Raw genomic sequence first — 22500 nt, 5'->3', positions numbered from 1 at the left:
GGTTGACGGTGGTATTGTTTCACTGGGCCGAGTAACGAGGGATAGGAGGAGGAGGAAAAGGGTCAGGGGCCAGAGTGGGCTGACGGTGGCATTGTTTCACTGGGCCGAGTAACGAGGGATAGGAGGAGGAGGAAAAGGGTCAGGGGCCAGAGTGGGCTGACGGTGGTATTGTTTCACTGGGCCGAGTAACGAGGGATAGGAGGAGGAGGAAAAGGGTCAGGGGCCAGAGTGGGCTGACGGTGGCATTGTTTCACTGGGCCGAGTAACGAGGGATAGGAGGAGGAGGAAAAGGGTCAGGGGCCAGAGTGGGCTGACGGTGGCATTGTTTCACTGGGCCGAGTAACGAGGGATAGGAGGAGGAGGAAAAGGGTCAGGGGCCAGAGTGGGTTGACGGTGGTATTGTTTCACTGGGCCGAGTAACGAGGGATAGGAGGAGGAGGAAAAGGGTCAGGGGCCAGAGTGGGCTGACGGTGGCATTGTTTCACTGGGCCGAGTAACGAGGGATAGGAGGAGGAGGAAAAGGGTCAGGGGCCAGAGTGGGCTGACGGTGGTATTGTTTCACTGGGCCGAGTAACGAGGGATAGGAGGAGGAGGAAAAGGGTCAGGGGCCAGAGTGGGCTGACGGTGGCATTGTTTCACTGGGCCGAGTAACGAGGGATAGGAGGAGGAGGAAAAGGGTCAGGGGCCAGAGTGGGCTGACGGTGGCATTGTTTCACTGGGCCGAGTAACGAGGGATAGGAGGAGGAGGAAAAGGGTCAGGGGCCAGAGTGGGTTGACGGTGGTATTGTTTCACTGGGCCGAGTAACGAGGGATAGGAGGAGGAGGAAAAGGGTCAGGGGCCAGAGTGGGCTGACGGTGGTATTGTTTCACTGGGCCGAGTAACGAGGGATAGGAGGAGGAGGAAAAGGGTCAGGGGCCAGAGTGGGCTGACGGTGGCATTGTTTCACTGGGCCGAGTAACGAGGGATAGGAGGAGGAGGAAAAGGGTCAGGGGCCAGAGTGGGCTGACGGTGGTATTGTTTCACTGGGCCGAGTAACGAGGGATAGGAGGAGGAGGAAAAGGGTCAGGGGCCAGAGTGGGCTGACGGTGGTATTGTTTCACTGGGCCGAGTAACGAGGGATAGGAGGAGGAGGAAAAGGGTCAGGGGCCAGAGTGGGCTGACGGTGGTATTGTTTCACTGGGCCGAGTAACGAGGGATAGGAGGAGGAGGAAAAGGGTCAGGGGCCAGAGTGGGCTGACGGTGGTATTGTTTCACTGGGCCGAGTAACGAGGGATAGGAGGAGGAGGAAAAGGGTCAGGGGCCAGAGTGGGTTGACGGTGGTATTGTTTCACTGGGCCGAGTAACGAGGGATAGGAGGAGGAGGAAAAGGGTCAGGGGCCAGAGTGGGTTGACGGTGGTATTGTTTCACTGGGCCGAGTAACGAGGGATAGGAGGAGGAGGAAAAGGGTCAGGGGCCAGAGTGGGCTGACGGTGGCATTGTTTCACTGGGCCGAGTAACGAGGGATAGGAGGAGGAGGAAAAGGGTCAGGGGCCAGAGTGGGCTGACGGTGGTATTGTTTCACTGGGCCGAGTAACGAGGGATAGGAGGAGGAGGAAAAGGGTCAGGGGCCAGAGTGGGCTGACGGTGGTATTGTTTCACTGGGCCGAGTAACGAGGGATAGGAGGAGGAGGAAAAGGGTCAGGGGCCAGAGTGGGCTGACGGTGGTATTGTTTCACTGGGCCGAGTAACGAGGGATAGGAGGAGGAGGAAAAGGGTCAGGGGCCAGAGTGGGCTGACGGTGGTATTGTTTCACTGGGCCGAGTAACGAGGGATAGGAGGAGGAGGAAAAGGGTCAGGGGCCAGAGTGGGTTGACGGTGGTATTGTTTCACTGGGCCGAGTAACGAGGGATAGGAGGAGGAGGAAAAGGGTCAGGGGCCAGAGTGGGCTGACGGTGGCATTGTTTCACTGGGCCGAGTAACGAGGGATAGGAGGAGGAGGAAAAGGGTCAGGGGCCAGAGTGGGCTGACGGTGGTATTGTTTCACTGGGCCGAGTAACGAGGGATAGGAGGAGGAGGAAAAGGGTCAGGGGCCAGAGTGGGCTGACGGTGGCATTGTTTCACTGGGCCGAGTAACGAGGGATAGGAGGAGGAGGAAAAGGGTCAGGGGCCAGAGTGGGCTGACGGTGGCATTGTTTCACTGGGCCGAGTAACGAGGGATAGGAGGAGGAGGAAAAGGGTCAGGGGCCAGAGTGGGTTGACGGTGGTATTGTTTCACTGGGCCGAGTAACGAGGGATAGGAGGAGGAGGAAAAGGGTCAGGGGCCAGAGTGGGCTGACGGTGGCATTGTTTCACTGGGCTGAGTAACGAGGGATAGGAGGAGGAGGAAAAGGGTCAGGGGCCAGAGTGGGCTGACGGTGGTATTGTTTCACTGGGCCGAGTAACGAGGGATAGGAGGAGGAGGAAAAGGGTCAGGGGCCAGAGTGGGCTGACGGTGGCATTGTTTCACTGGGCCGAGTAACGAGGGATAGGAGGAGGAGGAAAAGGGTCAGGGGCCAGAGTGGGCTGACGGTGGCATTGTTTCACTGGGCCGAGTAACGAGGGATAGGAGGAGGAGGAAAAGGGTCAGGGGCCAGAGTGGGTTGACGGTGGTATTGTTTCACTGGGCCGAGTAACGAGGGATAGGAGGAGGAGGAAAAGGGTCAGGGGCCAGAGTGGGCTGACGGTGGTATTGTTTCACTGGGCCGAGTAACGAGGGATAGGAGGAGGAGGAAAAGGGTCAGGGGCCAGAGTGGGCTGACGGTGGCATTGTTTCACTGGGCCGAGTAACGAGGGATAGGAGGAGGAGGAAAAGGGTCAGGGGCCAGAGTGGGCTGACGGTGGTATTGTTTCACTGGGCCGAGTAACGAGGGATAGGAGGAGGAGGAAAAGGGTCAGGGGCCAGAGTGGGCTGACGGTGGTATTGTTTCACTGGGCCGAGTAACGAGGGATAGGAGGAGGAGGAAAAGGGTCAGGGGCCAGAGTGGGCTGACGGTGGTATTGTTTCACTGGGCCGAGTAACGAGGGATAGGAGGAGGAGGAAAAGGGTCAGGGGCCAGAGTGGGCTGACGGTGGTATTGTTTCACTGGGCCGAGTAACGAGGGATAGGAGGAGGAGGAAAAGGGTCAGGGGCCAGAGTGGGTTGACGGTGGTATTGTTTCACTGGGCCGAGTAACGAGGGATAGGAGGAGGAGGAAAAGGGTCAGGGGCCAGAGTGGGTTGACGGTGGTATTGTTTCACTGGGCCGAGTAACGAGGGATAGGAGGAGGAGGAAAAGGGTCAGGGGCCAGAGTGGGCTGACGGTGGCATTGTTTCACTGGGCCGAGTAACGAGGGATAGGAGGAGGAGGAAAAGGGTCAGGGGCCAGAGTGGGCTGACGGTGGTATTGTTTCACTGGGCCGAGTAACGAGGGATAGGAGGAGGAGGAAAAGGGTCAGGGGCCAGAGTGGGCTGACGGTGGCATTGTTTCACTGGGCCGAGTAACGAGGGATAGGAGGAGGAGGAAAAGGGTCAGGGGCCAGAGTGGGCTGACGGTGGCATTGTTTCACTGGGCCGAGTAACGAGGGATAGGAGGAGGAGGAAAAGGGTCAGGGGCCAGAGTGGGTTGACGGTGGTATTGTTTCACTGGGCCGAGTAACGAGGGATAGGAGGAGGAGGAAAAGGGTCAGGGGCCAGAGTGGGCTGACGGTGGCATTGTTTCACTGGGCCGAGTAACGAGGGATAGGAGGAGGAGGAAAAGGGTCAGGGGCCAGAGTGGGCTGACGGTGGTATTGTTTCACTGGGCCGAGTAACGAGGGATAGGAGGAGGAGGAAAAGGGTCAGGGGCCAGAGTGGGCTGACGGTGGCATTGTTTCACTGGGCCGAGTAACGAGGGATAGGAGGAGGAGGAAAAGGGTCAGGGGCCAGAGTGGGCTGACGGTGGCATTGTTTCACTGGGCCGAGTAACGAGGGATAGGAGGAGGAGGAAAAGGGTCAGGGGCCAGAGTGGGTTGACGGTGGTATTGTTTCACTGGGCCGAGTAACGAGGGATAGGAGGAGGAGGAAAAGGGTCAGGGGCCAGAGTGGGCTGACGGTGGTATTGTTTCACTGGGCCGAGTAACGAGGGATAGGAGGAGGAGGAAAAGGGTCAGGGGCCAGAGTGGGCTGACGGTGGCATTGTTTCACTGGGCCGAGTAACGAGGGATAGGAGGAGGAGGAAAAGGGTCAGGGGCCAGAGTGGGTTGACGGTGGCATTGTTTCACTGGGCCGAGTAACGAGGGATAGGAGGAGGAGGAAAAGGGTCAGGGGCCAGAGTGGGCTGACGGTGGCATTGTTTCACTGGGCCGAGTAACGAGGGATAGGAGGAGGAGGAAAAGGGTCAGGGGCCAGAGTGGGCTGACGGTGGTATTGTTTCAATGGGCCGAGTAACGAGGGATAGGAGGAGGAGGAAAAGGGTCAGGGGCCAGAGTGGGCTGACGGTGGCATTGTTTCACTGGGCCGAGTAACGAGGGATAGGAGGAGGAGGAAAAGGGTCAGGGGCCAGAGTGGGCTGACGGTGGCATTGTTTCACTGGGCCGAGTAACGAGGGATAGGAGGAGGAGGAAAAGGGTCAGGGGCCAGAGTGGGCTGACGGTGGTATTGTTTCAATGGGCCGAGTAACGAGGGATAGGAGGAGGAGGAAAAGGGTCAGGGGCCAGAGTGGGCTGACGGTGGTATTGTTTCACTGGGCCGAGTAACGAGGGATAGGAGGAGGAGGAAAAGGAGAAGAGAAGTACAGATGACACTGCTGCAGTGCCCCAGAAGCGAGGGATGAGGGGTGTGATGGGGGGTCATTTGTGAAGTTGTTGTTATTGGCCTTGAGCAGTATTGGAGTGGAGTGATGGGTAGAGGTGAGAGGTCAACCTACAGTGCCTACAGAAAGTATTCACACCGTTTAACTTAATCCACAATTTGCTGTGATACAGCCTGAATTCAAAATGGATGAAATAAATGTTCTCTCACCCATCTACTCACAATAACCCATAATGACAAAGTGAAAACATGTTTTTAGAAATGTACTAAATGTATTGAAAATGAAATAGACATCTAATTTACATAAGTATTCACACCCCTGAGGGACCTTACAGATAATTGAATGTGTGGGGTACATAGATGAGGAAGTCATTCAAAAATCATGTTAAACACTATTATTGAACACAGAGTGAGTCCTTGCAACTTATCATGTGACTTAAGCAAATGTTTGCTCCTGAACTTATTTAGGCTTGTTATAACAAAGGGGATGAAAACTTATTGACTCAAGACATTTCAGTTATTCATTTTTAACACACACAGCAGCAGCAGTACGCAGACCGAGTTGGACCTATTGAAAAGGGCAGTGTGTTTACAGTCAGATATCAGGAAAGGTTATCCGACATCAAATGGGGCAGCAGTGTCTCAGCCAATCACACGGAGGGACCAGAGGCATTCTAACGAATCACAGACTGACAGCAGACCTTAACCACTCTACAGGTGAATGCTGATGGGACAGCTGACAACCTTGACATTTCAACAACGTGGACAACCTGTGAGCGGGAGTGTGTGTGTGGGTGTGTACGTGATGGAGTGTATGTGGAGGACTAGGTGCACGTGTCTAAGAGTGAGCCAGAACGTGTATTCTGATTGCATCGCAGCTGAAGTTCAGTTAGCTGTAATGATGAATATGGAGAAGCAGGTTCAGGGACACAAGAACAAGGTGACAGGAGAATCTGGACAGGTGAGTGGGTAGCATGTGTGTCAAACAGTGCTCTGTGCCAGGACACCAGGTGGCTAGTCAGAGGGCATCTGTAACCCCTCCCCTTTCCTACCTCCTATCCACACCATGCCCATCCGTTCCCCCTCCCCATCCATCCCTCCTCCCCATCCATTCCTCCTCCCCATCCATTCCTCTTCCCCATGCCCATCCATTCCTCTTCCCCATGCCCATCCATTCCTCTTCCCCCTCCCCATCCATTCCCCCTCCCCATCCATTCCCCCTCCCCATCCATTCCCCCTCCCCATCCATTCCCCCTCCCCATCCATTCCCCCTCCCCATCCATTCCCCCTCCCCATCCATTCCCCCTCCCCATCCATTCCTCCTCCCCATCCATTCCTCCTCCCCATCCATTCCCCCTCCCCATCCATTCCCCCTCCCCATCCATTCCTCCTCCCCATCCATTCCTCCTCTCCATCCATTCCTCCTCTCCATCCATTCCTCCTCTCCATCCATCCCCCTCCCCATCCATTCCTCCTCCCCATCCATTCCTCCTCCCCATCATTCCTCCTCTCCATCCATCCCCCTCCCCATCCATTCCTCCTCTCCATCCATCCCCCTCCCCATCCATCCCCCCTCCCCATCCATTCCTCTACCCCCTCCCTATCCATTCCTCTACCCCCTCCCCATCCATTCCTCCTCCCCATGCCCATCCATTCCTCCTCCCCATGCCCATCCATTCCTCCTCCCCATGCCCATCCATTCCTCCTCCCCATGCCCATCCATTCCTCCTCCCCATGCCCATCCATTCCTCCACCCCATCCATTTAACCCAGTGCATACTCTGTCTCTCAGAATGAGACAACAAGGCCAAAACAACACACACACCAGCCCTTGTACCCAACATAATTTGTGTGTTCTTACCTTTGGAGGCTGTGGGATGGATGGAATGGACATAGAAAGAGAAAGGGAGAGAGAGATGGAGCAGGAGACAAATCCATCATCATTAGTAAGTCAACTTTACTGAGACAAGTGCGCTGCTGTCAGGCAGGGATACACGAGCCAGAACACACATCCCTGCATAAACACACGTGCACGGGGTGACACACATCCCTGCATAAACACACGTGCACGGGGTGACACACATCCCTGCATAAACACACGTGCACGGGGTGACACACATCCCTGCATAAACACACGTGCACGGGGTGACACACATCCCTGCATAAACACACATGCACGGGGTGACACTCACTCTTGGTCTGGGAGGAGAAGGCCAAGGTGAGTTTGGCGAAGAGCTCGTTGTTCTCATAGCGATCCTCTTTGGTCTTAGTCCAGAAACTGTTTTCAGACAGATCCTCATATCCAATCTGTTACACACAGAGAGAGAGAGAGGGGAGAGAGAGATAAATGCCTCACGAATCCTTTCAACAACCACCCTATGCAATTTAGCAAAAAAAAAACATTAATCCATAAATCGAGCAATTAAGTGGGAGAAGGACAGAGAAAGAACAGGAGGACCAGGGCGCTGAAGGAGAGGATGGAGAGAGACACAGAGGAGGAGGAAAGAAGGACAGAGAAAGAGCAGGAGGACCAGGGCGCTGAAAGAGAGGATGGCGAGAGACACAGAGGAGGAGGAAAGAAGGACAGAGAAAGAGCAGGAAGACCAGGGCGCTGAAAGAGAGGATGGAGAGAGACACAGAGGAGGAGGAAAGAAGGACAGAGAAAGAGCAGGAGGACCAGGGCGCTGAAAGAGAGGATGGAGAGACACACGGAGGAGGAGGACAGAAGGACAGAGAAAGAGCAGGAGGACCAGGGCGCTGAAAGAGAGGATGGAGAGAGAGACGGAGGAGGAGAGAAGGACAGAGAAAGAGCAGGAGGACCAGGGCGCTGAAAGAGGATGGAGAGACACACGGAGGAGGAGAGAAGGAGAGAGAAAGAGCAGGAGGACCAGGGCGCTGAAATAGAGGATGGAGAGGCACACGGAGGAGGAGGAAAGAAGGACAGAGAAAGAGCAGGAGGACCAGGGCGCTGAAAGAGGATGGAGAGAGAGACGGAGGAGGAGAGAAGGACAGAGAAAGAGCAGGAGGACCAGGGCACTGAAAGAGAGGATGGAGAGACACACGAAGGAGGAGGGGGTGAGAAGGAGAGAGAAAGAGCAGGAGGACCAGGGCGCTGAAAGAGAGGATGGAGAGACACACGGAGGAGGAGGAGGTGAGAAGGAGAGAGAAAGAGCAGGAGGACCAGGGCGCTGAAAGAGAGGATGGAGAGACACACGGAGGAGGAGAGAAGGACAGAGAAAGAGCAGGAGGACCAGGGCACTGAAAGAGAGGATGGAGAGACACACGAAGGAGGAGGAAAGAAGGACAGAGAAAGAGCAGGAGGACCAGGGCGCTGAAAGAGAGGATGGAGAGACACACGGAGGAGGAGGAGGTGAGAAGGAGAGAGAAAGAGCAGGAGGACCAGGGCGCTGAAAGAGAGGATGGAGAGACACACGGAGGAGGAGAGGACAGAGAAAGAGCAGGAGAACCAGGGCACTGAAAGAGAGAATGGAGAGACACACGGAGGAGAGAAGGACAGAGAAAGAGCAGGAGGACCAGGGCGCTGAAAGAGAGGATGGAGAGAGAGACGGAGGAGGAGAGGAGCAAGCTAGTCATTTCCCTACTCCTCATTCTCCTTCAGAGAGCGAGGATTCCATTCCCTTTATCCTCCTCTTCTCCCCCCCATTATCCTCCCCTCCCCGTTATCCCTCCCCCTTATCCTCCTCCTCTCACCCTTAATCCTCCCCTCCCTTCATCCTCCTCTCTTTTTTCTAGCTATATTGCTAATTTTCTTCTTTCTCTCTTCCAATAATCACCACCTCATAATAAACTGCCTTCAGAGAGCGAGAACCAGAGAGACAGAGCGAGAACCAGAGAGACAGAGCGAGAACCAGAGAGACAGAGCGAGAACCAGAGAGACAGAGCGAGAACCAGAGAGACAGAGTGATAGAGAAAGAGACACAGAGAGAGAAAGAGACACAGAGAGAGAAAGAGACACAGAGAGATAAAGAGACACAGAGAGAGAAAGAGACACAGAGAGAGAAAGAGACACAGAGAGAGAAAGAGACACAGAGAGAGAAAGAGACACAGAGAGAGAAAGAGACACAGAGAGAGAAAGAGACACAGAGAGAGAAAGAGACACAGAGAGAGAGAGGTAAAACATACAACATTATAAAATCCATGAACACAAACAACAAGTGTGCGGTTAAAATAGGCAAAAAACACAAATTTCTTCCCACAAGGCCATGGGGTGAGACAGGGATGCAGCTTAAGCCCCACCCTCTTCAACATATATATCAACGAGTTGGCGCGGGCACCAGAACAGTCTGCAGCACCCGGCCTCACCCTACTAGAATCTGAAGTCAAATGTCTACTGCTGATGATCTGGTACATCTGTCCCCAACTAATGAGGGCCTACAGCAGCACCTAGATCTTCTGCACAGATTCTGTCAGACCTGGGCCATGACAGTAAATCTCAGTAAGACTAAAAATAATGGTGTCCCAAAAAAGGTCCAGTCGCCAGGACCACAAATACAAATTCCATTTAGACACTGTTGCTCTAGAGCACACAAAAACCTATACATACCTCGGCCTAAACATCAGGTAACTTCCACAAAGCTGTGAACGATCTGAGAGATCTGAGAGACCAGGCAAGAAGGGCATTCTATGCCATCAAAAGGAACATAACATTCAACATACCAATTAGGATCTGGCTAAAAATACTTGCATCAGTCATAGATCCCATTGCCCTTTATGGTTGTGAGGTCTGGGGTCCGCTCACCAACCAAGAATTCACAAAATGGGACAAACATCAAATTGAGACTCTGCACGCAGAATTCTGCAAAAATATCACAGAGCAGAATTAAGCCGATATACCTAGCACTACCTAAAAGGAAGCGATTCCCATACCTTCCATAACAAAGCCATCACCTACAGAGAGATGAACCTGGAGAAGAGTCCCCTAAGAAAGCTGGTCCTGGGGCTCTGTTCACAAACACAAACAGACCCCACAGAGCCCCAGGACAGGAAAACAATTAGACACAACCAAATCATGAGAAAACAAAAAGATAATTATTTCCAATGTGTCAACTAATTAACAAAAAAACAGAGCAAACTAGACTGCTATTTGGCCCTAAACAGAGAGTACACAGTGGCAGAATACCTGACCACTGTGATTGACCCAAACTTAAGGAAAGCTTTGACTACGTACAGACTCAGTGATGTCATGAAGTTGCCCTCTTAGGACACCGCGAGCACCATCCCCCTACCTCGGCACCATCGCTCTCTGTCTCCTACACCCAGGCTGCTGTGGTCAGAGAGGTCGTAAATTCCTGGATGAGATTATCTCCTCTTTGCCACAGTATAGAGTGAGAGTGAGTTTCATAGAGAGAACAAAGGAATTTCTTCCACCTCACAGAACTGGAGAACCGTATTACATTTATGTTCTGGTGAAGGTATAAAAGATTGGTGAAGAATCCAGCTACGAACTGATCCGTTTGGTACAATTTGGTGAGGCTCATGGGAGACAATACGGCCACATTACCATAACGCTGTTTACACAATAGCCTCAGTTATGAGGTTTACATCTAATCGTTGTATAAGATGAATGAGTGAGGATGATACTGTTTGTAAAATTGTGTAATGTGATTTTGGACTGTTTAATGAAGGAAACTCCAATTCCCTTTGGAGTTTAACTAAATCAGAGGACCGCCCATGAGCACAGTTATGGTCTGGCGTCATTGCAATTGTAAATGAGAACTTGTTCTCAACTTGCCTACCCGGTTAAATAAAGGTGAAATAAATAAATGGGACAGGCCCTTTTCTGCTCTTCCGAATAAAACACCCACCTAGGTTTTCTATCACCAGACCAGTTTACCTCGATAACGAGATAGGGCCAAGGTTTGAGAGGAGACCGAGCTTACCTCAATTACAAGATGGCTAAAGGTTGCAGATGAGCTAACCACGAGAGGGCCAAGGTTTGAGTAGATGGCTGAATCTTTTAACCATACCACGTGATTAAACTCTTAGACTATTGATACCGACAGAATAAGAACAAGTCTTTGATATTAATTACTAGTCTGCAGCTAGGCATTCGGTATCATTGAACGCGAAGACCGACAACCTCCGAAACATCTAACCTATGACGACATGAATGAATGTCACTCTGAACTATCCATTCTAACCACGACAGAGAGAGCGAAAGAGGACAAACTCTCCAACAGAAACAAACTTTTCAACAGAGATCCCGACAACACACTGAGCGTAAATATATATTGATTGCAATTATTCCCCAATGAGTGGGTGTTCATGTGCAAAGGATAAGCATTTCAATTGTTATAATTATCAACTCTGTAGTGACTTCTCAGCTGACCCCCACTCCCCTTTTGTCTAACAAGCCGCCATGCCGGTTTAGCCCACAACCGCTATCATTTATTTGTAACCGTATCTACTGTTTGTTACGCATTTCTGTGAATTAGTTAGTAAATAAATGATTTTAAGACAATTGATGTATGGATGACTCGTAGTGAAGACTGGGTTCGTGCAGATGTTTGGAATGAGACTAACTTGAGGTAAATAATAATTCATTAATAAGAAGACTAATTGATCAGATATTAAAATATCTGAAAGTTATATTAGGAAAATTATAACTTTGTAATCTGAATATTTTCCTTGGTGCCCCGACTTCCTAGTTAATTACAGTTACATGATTAATCAGTTTAATTGCGTAATAATAATTAGAGAGTTATTTGATAAATAAGTCAGTTTTAATGATGCCAAAGACATGACAGTGAGCATAGCCTTGCTATTGAGAAAGGCCAACGTAGGCAGACATAGCTTTCAAGAGAAGACAGGCTGTGCACACTGCCCACAAAATGAGGTGGAAACTGAGCTGCACTTCTTAACCTCCTGCCCAAAGTATGACCATAGAGACACATATTTCCCTCAGATTACACAGATCCAAAGAATTCGAAAACAAACCCAAGTTTAATAAACTCCCATATCTACTGGGTGAAATGCCAAAGTGTGCCATCACAGCAGAAAGATTTGTGACCTGTTGCTAGAGGTCAACCGATTAATTAGGGCCGATTTCAAGTTTTCATAACAATCGGTAATCCGTATTTTTGGGCGCCCCCGATTTGCCGATTTTTAAAAAATAATTGTAAAAAAAAAGAATATATATATATATATATATATATATATATATATATATATATATATATATATATATATATATATATATATGTTTTGTTTTATAGCTTTATTTAACTAGGCAAGTCAGTTAAGAACACATTCTTATTTTCAATGACGGCCTAGGAACACTGGGTTAACTGCCTCGTTCAGGGGCAGAACGACAGATTTTCACCTTGTCGGCTCGGGGGATCCAATCTTGCAACCTTGCAGTTAACTAGTTCAACGCAATAACGACCTGCCTCTCTCTCATTGCACTCCACAAGGAGACTGACTGCCTGTTACGCGAATGCAGTAAGCCAAGGTAAGTTGCTAGCTTGCATTAAACTTCTCATAAAAAACAATCAATCATAATCACTTGTTAACTACACATGATTGATGATATTACTAGATATTATCTAGCGTGTCCTGCGTTGCATTAAATCTGACTGAGCATACAAGCATACAAGTATCTAAGTATCTGACTGAGCGGTGGTAGGCAGAAGCAGGCGCGCAAACATTCATTCAAACAGCACTTTTGTGCGTTTTGCCAGCAGCTCTTCGTTGTGCGTCAAGCATTGCGCGGGAAATAGTCCTATAATAACTACAACCTAAAACTTCTTACCTGGGAATATTGAAGTCTCATGTTAAAAGGAACCACCAGCTTTCATATGTTTTCATGTTCTGAGCAAGGAACTTAAACGTTAGCTTTCTTACATAGCACATACTGTACTTTTACTTTCTTAATCAAAACTTTGTTTTTGCATTATTTAAACCAAATTGAACATGCTTCATTATTTACTTGAGGCTAAATTGATTTTAATGATGTATTATATTAAAATAAAATAGGTGTTAATTCAGTATTGTTGTAATTGTCATAACAAATAAAAAATATTTAAAAAATCATAATTGTCCAATTAATCGGTATCGGCTTTTTTGGTCCTCCAATAATTGGTATCGGCGTTGAAAGATCATAACCTGTTGCTACAAGAAAAGGTCAACCAGTGAAGAACAAACACCCTTGTAAATTCAACCCATATGTATGCTAATTTATTTTCCCTTTTGTACATCGTTACAACACTATATATAAATATGACATTTGTAATGTCTTCATTCTTTTGAAACTTCTGTATCTGTAACGTTTACTGTTCGTTTTTATCGTTTATTTCACTTTTGTATATTATCTACTTCACTTGCTTTGGCAATGTTCACATATGTTCCACATGCCAATAAAGCCCCTTGAATTGAAATGAGACAGACAGAAAGACACACAGAGAGCGAAAATAGAGAACAACAACGAGACCGAGAACAAGACTGAGAAAACAAACAATCTATGAAGAGAGACCGAGAGAGACGCCGGCCGAGAGAGAGACGCCGGCCGAGAGAGAGACGCCGGCTGAGAGAGAGACAGAAAGAGAGAAAATGGAGAGAAAGATCAGGGAGGCTGGCCAGGAGACGTGTGCAGCCTGAGGGCATTCCATCAGTGCTGAGCTCAGCCAACGCACCTTGCCACCCTGCCTGCAGCATCAAGCAGTGTGTGTGTGTGGACAGCAGAGAAGGAAAAGGGTCAGGGGCCAGAGTGGGCTGACGGTGGCATTGTTTCACTGGGCCGAGTAACGAGGGATAGGAGGAGGGGGAAAAGGGTCAGGGGCCAGAGTGGGCTGACGGTGGTATTGTTTCACTGGGCCGAGTAACGAGGGATAGGAGGAGGAGGAAAAGGAGAAGAGAAGTGCAGATGACACTGCTGCAGTGCCCCAGAAGCGAGGGATGAGGGGTGTGATGGGGGATCATTTGTGAGGTTGTTGTTATTGGCCTTGAGCAGTATTGGAGTGATGGGTAGAGGTGAGAGGTCAACCTACAGTGCCTACAGAAAGTATTCACACCGTTTAACTTAATCCACAATTTGCTGTGATACAGCCTGAATTCAAAATGGATGAAATAAATGTTCTCTCACCCATCTACTCACAATAACCCATAATGACAAAGTGAAAACATGTTTTTAGAAATGTACTAAATGTATTGAAAATGAAATAGACATCTAATTTACATAAGTATTCACACCCCTGAGTCAATGCGTTGTAGAAGCACCTTTCTTAGGGATTACAGCTGTTAGTCTTCTGGGTAAATCTCTAAGAACCTTCCACATCTGGATTGTGTACAATTTATCAAACTGGTTGTTGATCATTCCTCGACAACCATCAGGTCTTGCCATAGGTTTTCAAGCAGATTTGAATCAAAACTTAAATATGTAACAACTTCTTGGAAAGCAACTCCAGTGTAGATTATGTTTTGGGTTATTGTCCTGGTGAAAGGTGAATGTATCTCTCAGTGTCTGGTGGGAAATAGACAACCAGGTTTTCCTCAAGGATTTTGCCTATGCTTAGCTCCATTCTGTTTCTTTTTATCCTGAAAAACTCCGCAGTCCTTACCGATTACAAGCATACCCATAACATGATGCAGCCACTAGTATATCCTTGAAAATATGGAGTGGTACTCAGTAATGTGGGGCGGCAGGGTAGCCTAGTGGTTGGAGCGTTGGACTAGTAAACGGAAGGTTGCAAGTTCAAATCCCCAAGCTGACAAGGTACAAATCTGTTGTTCTGCCCCTGAACAAGCAGTTCCTAGGTCGTCATTGAAAATAAGAATTTGTTCTTAACTGACTTGCCTAGTTAAATAAAATTGTTGTATTGGATTTGTCCCAAACATAAAACTTTTTAGTCAGGACAAAAAGTGAATTGCTTTTCCACTTTTGCCACTATTATTTTAGTGCCTTGTTGCAAACAGGATGCAAATTATAGAATAATTATATTCTGTACAGGCTTCCTTCTTTTCACTCAGTCAATTAGGTTAGTATTGTGGAGTAACTACAATGTTGTTGATCCATCCTCAGTTCTCCTATCCATATATTTATATGAATATATTCTTATTCCATTCCTTAGATGTGTGTATTAGGTAGTTGTTGTGGAATTGTTAGATTACTTGTTTGATATTACTGCACGGTCGGAACAAGAAACACAAGCATTTCGCTACACTCGCATTAACACCTGCTAACCATGTGCATGTGACCAATGATTTAATCACAGCCATTCAGCTCTGAGAGAGAAACTTCACATATGTGACCCTTTCATTACCCAAGATGCTTCTGGGAGGGGATGTGGGGGTGAGGAAGGGGGAAAGAATGTGATACAGGGGCTGGAGAAATAAAATGCTCATTTAAATGACAAAAGAATGCTGTCCTTTCTTGAAGCTATTTAATTATCTTTCACCAGCACAGTTAAAAGAAGCATCTTATTAAAAAAGACATTTCTGTGACATCCTCGTCAAAGGGCTCTCACCAACCCGCCGAACGAACAAAGAGAACAGAGATTTGGGGAGAGCGAGGGAGAAAGAACGAGAGAGAGACTAAACACAGATGAACTCTGCTGAAGCTATTAAACAGTAGCTTTAGGCTAAAGAGAGACAGGGCCATTCTGATGTTTTAACCATCGCAAATGAGAGAGAGGAGGAGAACATGGAACAGTCCACACACACACACACTCATGAAAGAACAGAGGCAGACATTCACACACACAGTCATATACACTCACATATGGTCACGGGCTTAGTATTCACACACACACACACACACGGTCAAGAGCTTTGCAGTTGTTATTCCAGACTCTAATTGGGCACACTAATAAAGGACAGAACACACACACACACACACACACACACACTCTTACCAACTTTTAGTGCAGTTTTAGAAGAGACACTGACAATCACATCTTTCCTCATGTTCTCACCATCTAACATATGCACACCCATCCTCACCTTGCTCCAGTTGGCTCTCTTCAGCTGCACCTCAGGCTTGTACTCCTTCTTGGGTGCCAGGCCGAAGGGCAGAGGGGGTGGCACAGAGGCGCCCCAGCCCCCCATTCCAGGTGGTGGCGGGGGCATACCGCCACCACCTGGTGGAGGAGGGGGCGGCGGGGGCAAACCAGCCATCCCAGGGAGAGGAGGGGGCGGCGGGGGCATACCGGCCATCCCAGGGAGAGGAGGGGGCGGCGGGGGCATACCGGCCATCCCAGGGAGAGGAGGGGGCGGCGGGGGCATACCGGCCATCCCAGGGAGAGGAGGGGGCGGCGGGGGCATACCGGCCATCCCAGGGAGAGGAGGGGGCGGCGGGGGCATACCGGCCATCCCAGGGAGAGGAGGGGGTGGAGGGGGACCGGGGATACCTGGTAAGGGCGGGGGAGGTGGGGGACTGGGCATACCCAGGAGGGGAGGAGGGAGGCCTGCTTGGCCGGGTAGGGGTGGAGGGGGAGGGGGCATGCCGGTTTGTCCCGGGAGGGGAGGTGGGAGACCACCTTGGCCTGGTAGAGGAGGAGCAGGACCACTTGGGACATGGACGATGACCACTCTAGCCTTGGCCTCCTTCAGATCCTTATTGAGCTTCTCTATCTGGAGAGAGACGGGCGGAGAGAGCGAGCGAGCGAGAGACGGGCAGAGAGAGCGAGCGAGAGACGGGCAGAGAGAGCGAGCGAGAGACGGGCAGAGAGAGCGAGCGAGAGACGGGCAGAGAGAGCGAGCGAGAGACGGGCAGAGAGAGCGAGCGAGAGACGGGCGGAGAGAGCGAGCGAGAGACGGGCGGAGAGAGCGAGCGAGAGACGGGCGGAGAGAGCGAGCCGTGGAGAGTGAGAGCGAGCGAGCCGTGGAGAGCGAGCGAGCGAGCCGTGGAGAGCGAGCGAGCGAGCCGTGGAGAGCGAGCGAGCGAGCCGTGGAGAGCGAGCGAGCGAGCCGTGGAGAGCGAGCGAGCGAGCCGTGGAGAGCGAGAGCGAGCCGTGGAGAGCGAGAGCGAGCCGTGGAGAGCGAGAGCGAGCCGTGGAGAGCGAGAGCGAGCCGTGGAGAGCGAGAGCGAGCCGTGGAGAGCGAGAGCGAGCGAGCGAGCCGTGGAGAGAGAGAGCGAGCGAGCGAGCCGTGGAGAGAGAGAGCGAGCGAGCGAGCCGTGGAGAGAGAGAGCGAGCGAGCGAGCCGTGGAGAGAGAGAGCGAGCGAGCGAGCCGTGGAGAGAGAGAGCGAGCGAGCGAGCCGTGGAGAGAGAGAGCGAGCGAGCGAGCCGTGGAGAGAGAGAGCGAGCGAGCGAGCCGTGGAGAGAGAGAGCGAGCGAGCGAGCCGTGGAGAGAGAGAGAGCGAGCGAGCCGTGGAGAGAGAGAGCGAGCGAGCGAGCAGTGGAGAGAGAGAGCGAGCGAGCGAGCCGTGGAGAGAGAGAGCGAGCGAGCGAGCCGTGGAGAGAGAGAGCGAGCGAGCGAGCCGTGGAGAGAGAGAGCGAGCGAGACGGGAGAGAGCGAGCGAGACGGGAGAGAGAGAGCGAGCGAGACGGGAGAGAGCGAGCGAGACGGGAGAGAGAGAGCGAGAGAGAGAGACGGGAGAGAGCGAGCGAGAGAGAGAGACGGGAGAGAGCGAGCGAGAGAGAGAGACGGGAGAGAGCGAGCGAGAGAGAGAGACGGGAGAGAGCGAGCGAGAGAGAGAGACGGGAGAGAGCGAGCGAGAGAGAGAGACGGGAGAGAGCGAGCGAGAGAGAGAGACGGGAGAGAGCGAGCGAGAGAGAGAGACGGGAGAGAGCGAGCGAGAGAGAGAGACGGGAGAGAGCGAGCGAGAGAGAGAGACGGGAGAGAGCGAGCGAGAGAGAGAGACGGGAGAGAGCGAGCGAGAGAGAGAGACGGGAGAGAGCGAGCGAGAGAGAGACGGGAGAGAGCGAGCGAGAGAGAGAGAAAGATGGGGAGAGAGCGAGCGAGAGAGAGAAAGATGGGGAGAGAGCGAGAGAAAGATGGGGAGAGAGTAGTTTCTGTTAATGGTAATCCCATTTCAACTACTACTATTATTATCGCTGTTGGCCCCACCATTGTTAAATTATTCATATAAAAACAATGTAAGTCATTTAACTTGCCTCATCAATAAAGTCTATTGAATTGAATTTAAATTGAGAAAGAGATTTCAACAGAGAAGATTTTGCTAATACACCATGAGAGAAGACTTCCTTCTCTGTATTTCTAGTGTGTGTGTGTTCTACATATGAAGACTCTCTGGATCGTCTCAAATGGAGGAGGGAGTGAATGATCTGTCGATGAGGGTTTTGATGTTGGTGTTGACGTGGGGACAGCCAGTTGGACGTGAGAGACCATGAGATGATTCTGCTGGCCTCAGCCTGTTGGGGAAGGGACCTGCCAAGGTCTGTGTGGAGCCATAAGACACATAGTTAAGCGGACACACACACACAATGATGCGGGCAGACTGTTTAGGCCTGTGTGTTTTAGATGGTACATGCTCAGTGTGTCACTATGAGGCAGGGTCCAGCTGGACTAACACCAGGACACTGACAGGTACACCTCTCCTCCTCCCTCTGTGTCAGGTGAGTGGACCACTTCTTATGAGCTACTTGGAGCTCCTATTACTTTCCCCTTTACTCCTATTGGTCATGGGGAGCTCTCTACTCGATTCTTATTGGTCAAGGGGAGTTTTCTACTCGGTTCTTATTGGTAGAGTAATACAACTTGGAGCTCTGGGTTTTCACATCGCCATCTTAAGATGAAAGCACTAAGTGGCTCCGGATAAGCGTGTCTGTTAAATGACTGAAGGGTTCTCTCTGTGTGAGTGAGTACCTCTTCATTGAGCGTGTTGATCTGCTCCATTAGGCTCTGGTTCTCTGTCTCGCTCTCCTGCTTCTCAGATCCCAGAGTCTCCTTTTCAGCAGCCAGCTCATGGACTCTGTGCTCATAGTCTCCTTCCATTTTCTTTAGCTCTACCTGCAGCTCATGGCGTGCTGTCAGCTCTGCATCCAGCTACAGGAGAGAAGGCACACAGTCAGCTCTGCATCCAGCTACAGGAGAGAAGGCACACAGTCAGCTCTGCATCCAGCTACAGGAGAGAAGGCACACAATCAGCTCTGCATCCAGCTACAGGAGAGAAGGCACACAGTCAGCTCTGTATCCAGCTACAGGAGAGAAGGCACACAGTCAGCTCTGCATCCAGCTACAGGAGAGAAGGCACACAATCAGCTCTGCATCCAGCTACAGGAGAGAAGGCACACAGTCAGCTCTGCATCCAGCTACAGGAGAGAAGGCACACAGTCAGCTCTGCATCTAGCTACAGGAGAGAAGACACACAGTCAGCTCTGCATCCAGCTACAGGAGAGAAGACACACAGTCAGCTCTGCATCCAGCTACAGGAGAGAGAACACACAGTCATCTCTGTATACAGCTACAGGAGAGAAAACACACAGTCGGCTCTGCATCCAGCTACAGGAAAGAAAACACACAGTCAGCTCTGCATCTAGCTACAGGAGAGAAAACACACAGTCAGCTCTGCATCCAGCTACAGGAGAGAAGACACACAGTCAGCTCTGCATCCAGCTACAGGAAAGAAAACACACAGTCAGCTCTGCATCCAGCTACAGGAAAGAAAACACACAGTCAGCTCTGCATCTAGCTACAGGAAAGAAAACACACAGTCAGCTCTGCATCTAGCTACAGGAGAGAAAACACACAGTCAGCTCTGCATCCAGCTACAGGAGAGAAAACACATTGTCAGCAAGGTACTTCACCCTAATTACTCCAGGGTCACCGTTGACAATGGCAGACCCTGCCTCCACTCTCTGGGGGAGTTGGGATATGCAAAATACTCCCTTCAATACAAAAGCAATTAAAGTACTTATTGCATGCATTAGGACAAAGAGTTAGATAGAAACCGTATATAAAGGGTTAAAAGCACTCTGGGCTCAGAATCCAGTTACTGAATGAGAGAACAGGGTTAAAAACAGACACAGCTTAGTGTCCAGCTACACTGGAGAGAACACACGCTCCCACACACACACACACACACATACACACGGTCCCACACGCTCCCCCACACACACGGTCCCACACACACACACACACACGGTCCCACACACACACACACGGTCCCACACACACACACGGCCCCACACACACACACACGGCCCCACACACACACGGTACCACACACACACACACACACACGGTCCCACACGGTACCACACACACGGTCCCACACACCCACGGTCCCACCCATACACACACCCACACACACGGTCCCACCCACACACACACACGGTCCCACCCACACACGGTCCCCCCCCCCCCCACACACACACACACACACACACACACACACGGTCCCACCCACACACACACACACACACGATCACACCCACACGGTCCCACCCACACACCCCCACCCACACACACACACACACACGGTCCCACACACACACACACACGGTCCCACACACACACACACACGGTCCCACACACACACACACGGTCCCACACACACACGGTCCCACACACACACGGTCCCACACACACACGGTCCCACACACACACACACGGTCCCACACACACACGGTCCCACACACACACGGTCCCACACACACACACACGGTCCCACACACACACACACACACACACACACACACACACACGGTCCCACACACACACACACGGTCCCACACACACACACACACACACAGTCCCACACACACACACACACACACACGGTCCCACACACACACACACACACACACACACGGTCCCACACACACGGTCGGGTTGGTGTTTAACTTGCAGACACTAGACTTCCTCCTCTTTCTGAAAGTCTCATCCTGCTAGTAATGATCATAACAACCAATGTGTGTGTGTGTGTGTGAGTTGCAGAGACTGATTGTGATTGTCCATATTTCCAGAGAATGGGTATGTTTACGTGAGTTTTCATGTAATGGGACAGAATGTGAGAGTGTGCGTGTGTAAGAGAGAGAGAGAGATGGGGATAGTTTCAGCTCACTGTTTGCAATTATCCTGTCAGACTCATAATGGGTAGGAAAACCCCATGATATCAACCCCCCCGCAACCACAGCACTTAGCACTCAACTAGTGTGTGTGTACTCCATCAGTAAGCCGTCAGGCGTGTGTACTCATTCTCTCATTCGTCTATTTCTCATTTAGACTGCTAGTTGGGTGTCAGGGAGAAATGAGCACGGAGAATCTCATTACAATCGTCTGTCTGTGTGTGTGTGTGTGTGTCACCTTCTTCTCCAACTCTATGGCCTTGGCCTGACTGGACTCCACCTTGGTCTTGTCCACCATGTTGTCTGTGGACAGACGGAGAGGGATAAGAGGAAGAGAAGAGGACAGACCGAGAGAGAGAGAGAGAGACAGAGAGAGAGACAGAGAGAGAGAGACCCAGAGAGAGAGAGACACAGAGAGAGAGAGAGACCCAGAGAGAGAGACAGAGAGAGACCCAGAGAGAGAGAGACCCAGAGACCCAGAGAGAGAGAGACCCAGAGACCCAGAGAGAGAGAGAGACTCGGAGAGAGAGACCCAGAGAGAGAGACCCAGAGAGAGAGAGAGACCCAGAGAGAGAGAGAGACCCAGAGAGAGAGAGAGACCCAGAGAGAGAGAGAGACCCAGAGAGAGAGAGAGACCCAGAGAGAGAGAGAGACCCAGAGAGAGAGAGAGACCCAGAGAGAGAGAGAGAGAGAGACCCAGAGAGAGAGAGAGAGAGAGAGAGAGAGAGACCCAGAGAGAGAGATCTGCATCGGGAAACTTTAATATGGCAGTGAAGGCACTCAAAGAAAAAGCCCGCAGAGCAATGTATGCAATAAAAATGAAATTATTCAAAATCAACATCCCAATTAGAATTTGGACTAAAATATTTGACAGTGTAATCCTACCAATAGCACTTTATGGAAGTGAGGTTTGGGGGCCACTCAATAAACTGGATTTTAAAATGTGGGACAAACATCCAATTGAAGCCCTACATGCAGAATTCTGTCGGAAAATCCTACAAGTCCAGAGAAATACACCAACTAATGCATGTAGGGCAGAATTGGGCCGTTTTCCAGTAATAATGAAAATACAGAAAAGATCATAAAAATTTTGGCTACATCTAAATTCAAGTCCAAATTCGAGTCTGCAATTTAAAGCACTTCAAGCCCAAGAGCTGAGCCCAGAAACGAGCCCTCTCAGTCAGCTGGTGTTGGACCTCACCAACCAAGCTGACACCAGCACTGCTTCAAAAGAAAGAATTCCAATAAGCAAAATCATGAACCAATCAAAGGAATCATATTTACAATACTGGAAAAACGAAACAAAATCCCAAAGCCGACTAAATTGCTATCTGACCCTAAACAGAGAATATGAATTGGCTGATTATCTCTACTCTGTCAGAGATACGAAGCAGAGACAGATCCTTACCAAGTACAGGCTGAGTGACCACCGATTGGCAATAGAAACCGGCAGACATAAAAAGACATGGCTACCCAAAGAGGAGCGTGTATGTGGTCACTGCATGACAGGGGAGGTAGACAGAGATGCACTTTCTCCTTTACTGTGATAAATATTCCTCACAAAGAGATTCATTATTCACAGAAATGACTACATATATTCCAAATTTTTACAAATTGAACCCAGAGGAAAAACTAAGAATACTCATGGGCGAAGGAGCAATGGCTCCTCTTGCAGCCAAATATGTATTTTCCTGCCATAGCCTGAGGGACACTGAATAATAACATCT

General features: G+C 50.4%; 1 protein-coding gene across 2 annotated transcripts in view; it reads right to left on the bottom strand.

Moving 5' to 3' along the window:
• Nucleotides 1-22500, bottom strand: part of LOC110504416 (protein diaphanous homolog 1) — a 191138-nt gene that overhangs the window by 111261 nt on the left and 57377 nt on the right. For both annotated transcript variants that reach the window (XM_090219486.1, XM_090219487.1), the window contains 4 exons: nucleotides 21012-21076; nucleotides 18570-18749; nucleotides 15743-16372; nucleotides 6979-7093 (listed from right to left, as the gene is read on the bottom strand). In XM_090219486.1, the coding sequence (XP_090075612.1) occupies nucleotides 6979-7093; nucleotides 15743-16372; nucleotides 18570-18749; nucleotides 21012-21076 (990 nt within the window). The remainder of the gene's footprint in view (nucleotides 1-6978; nucleotides 7094-15742; nucleotides 16373-18569; nucleotides 18750-21011; nucleotides 21077-22500) is intronic.

This window comes from Oncorhynchus mykiss, chromosome 25 (assembly GCF_057628025.1).
Source record: "Oncorhynchus mykiss isolate SJ-2025 chromosome 25, ASM5762802v1, whole genome shotgun sequence".
Lineage (NCBI taxonomy): Eukaryota > Metazoa > Chordata > Actinopteri > Salmoniformes > Salmonidae > Oncorhynchus > Oncorhynchus mykiss.
Note: the sequence above shows the minus strand (reverse complement) of the source record. Positions and strands in the feature narration are given on the sequence as shown.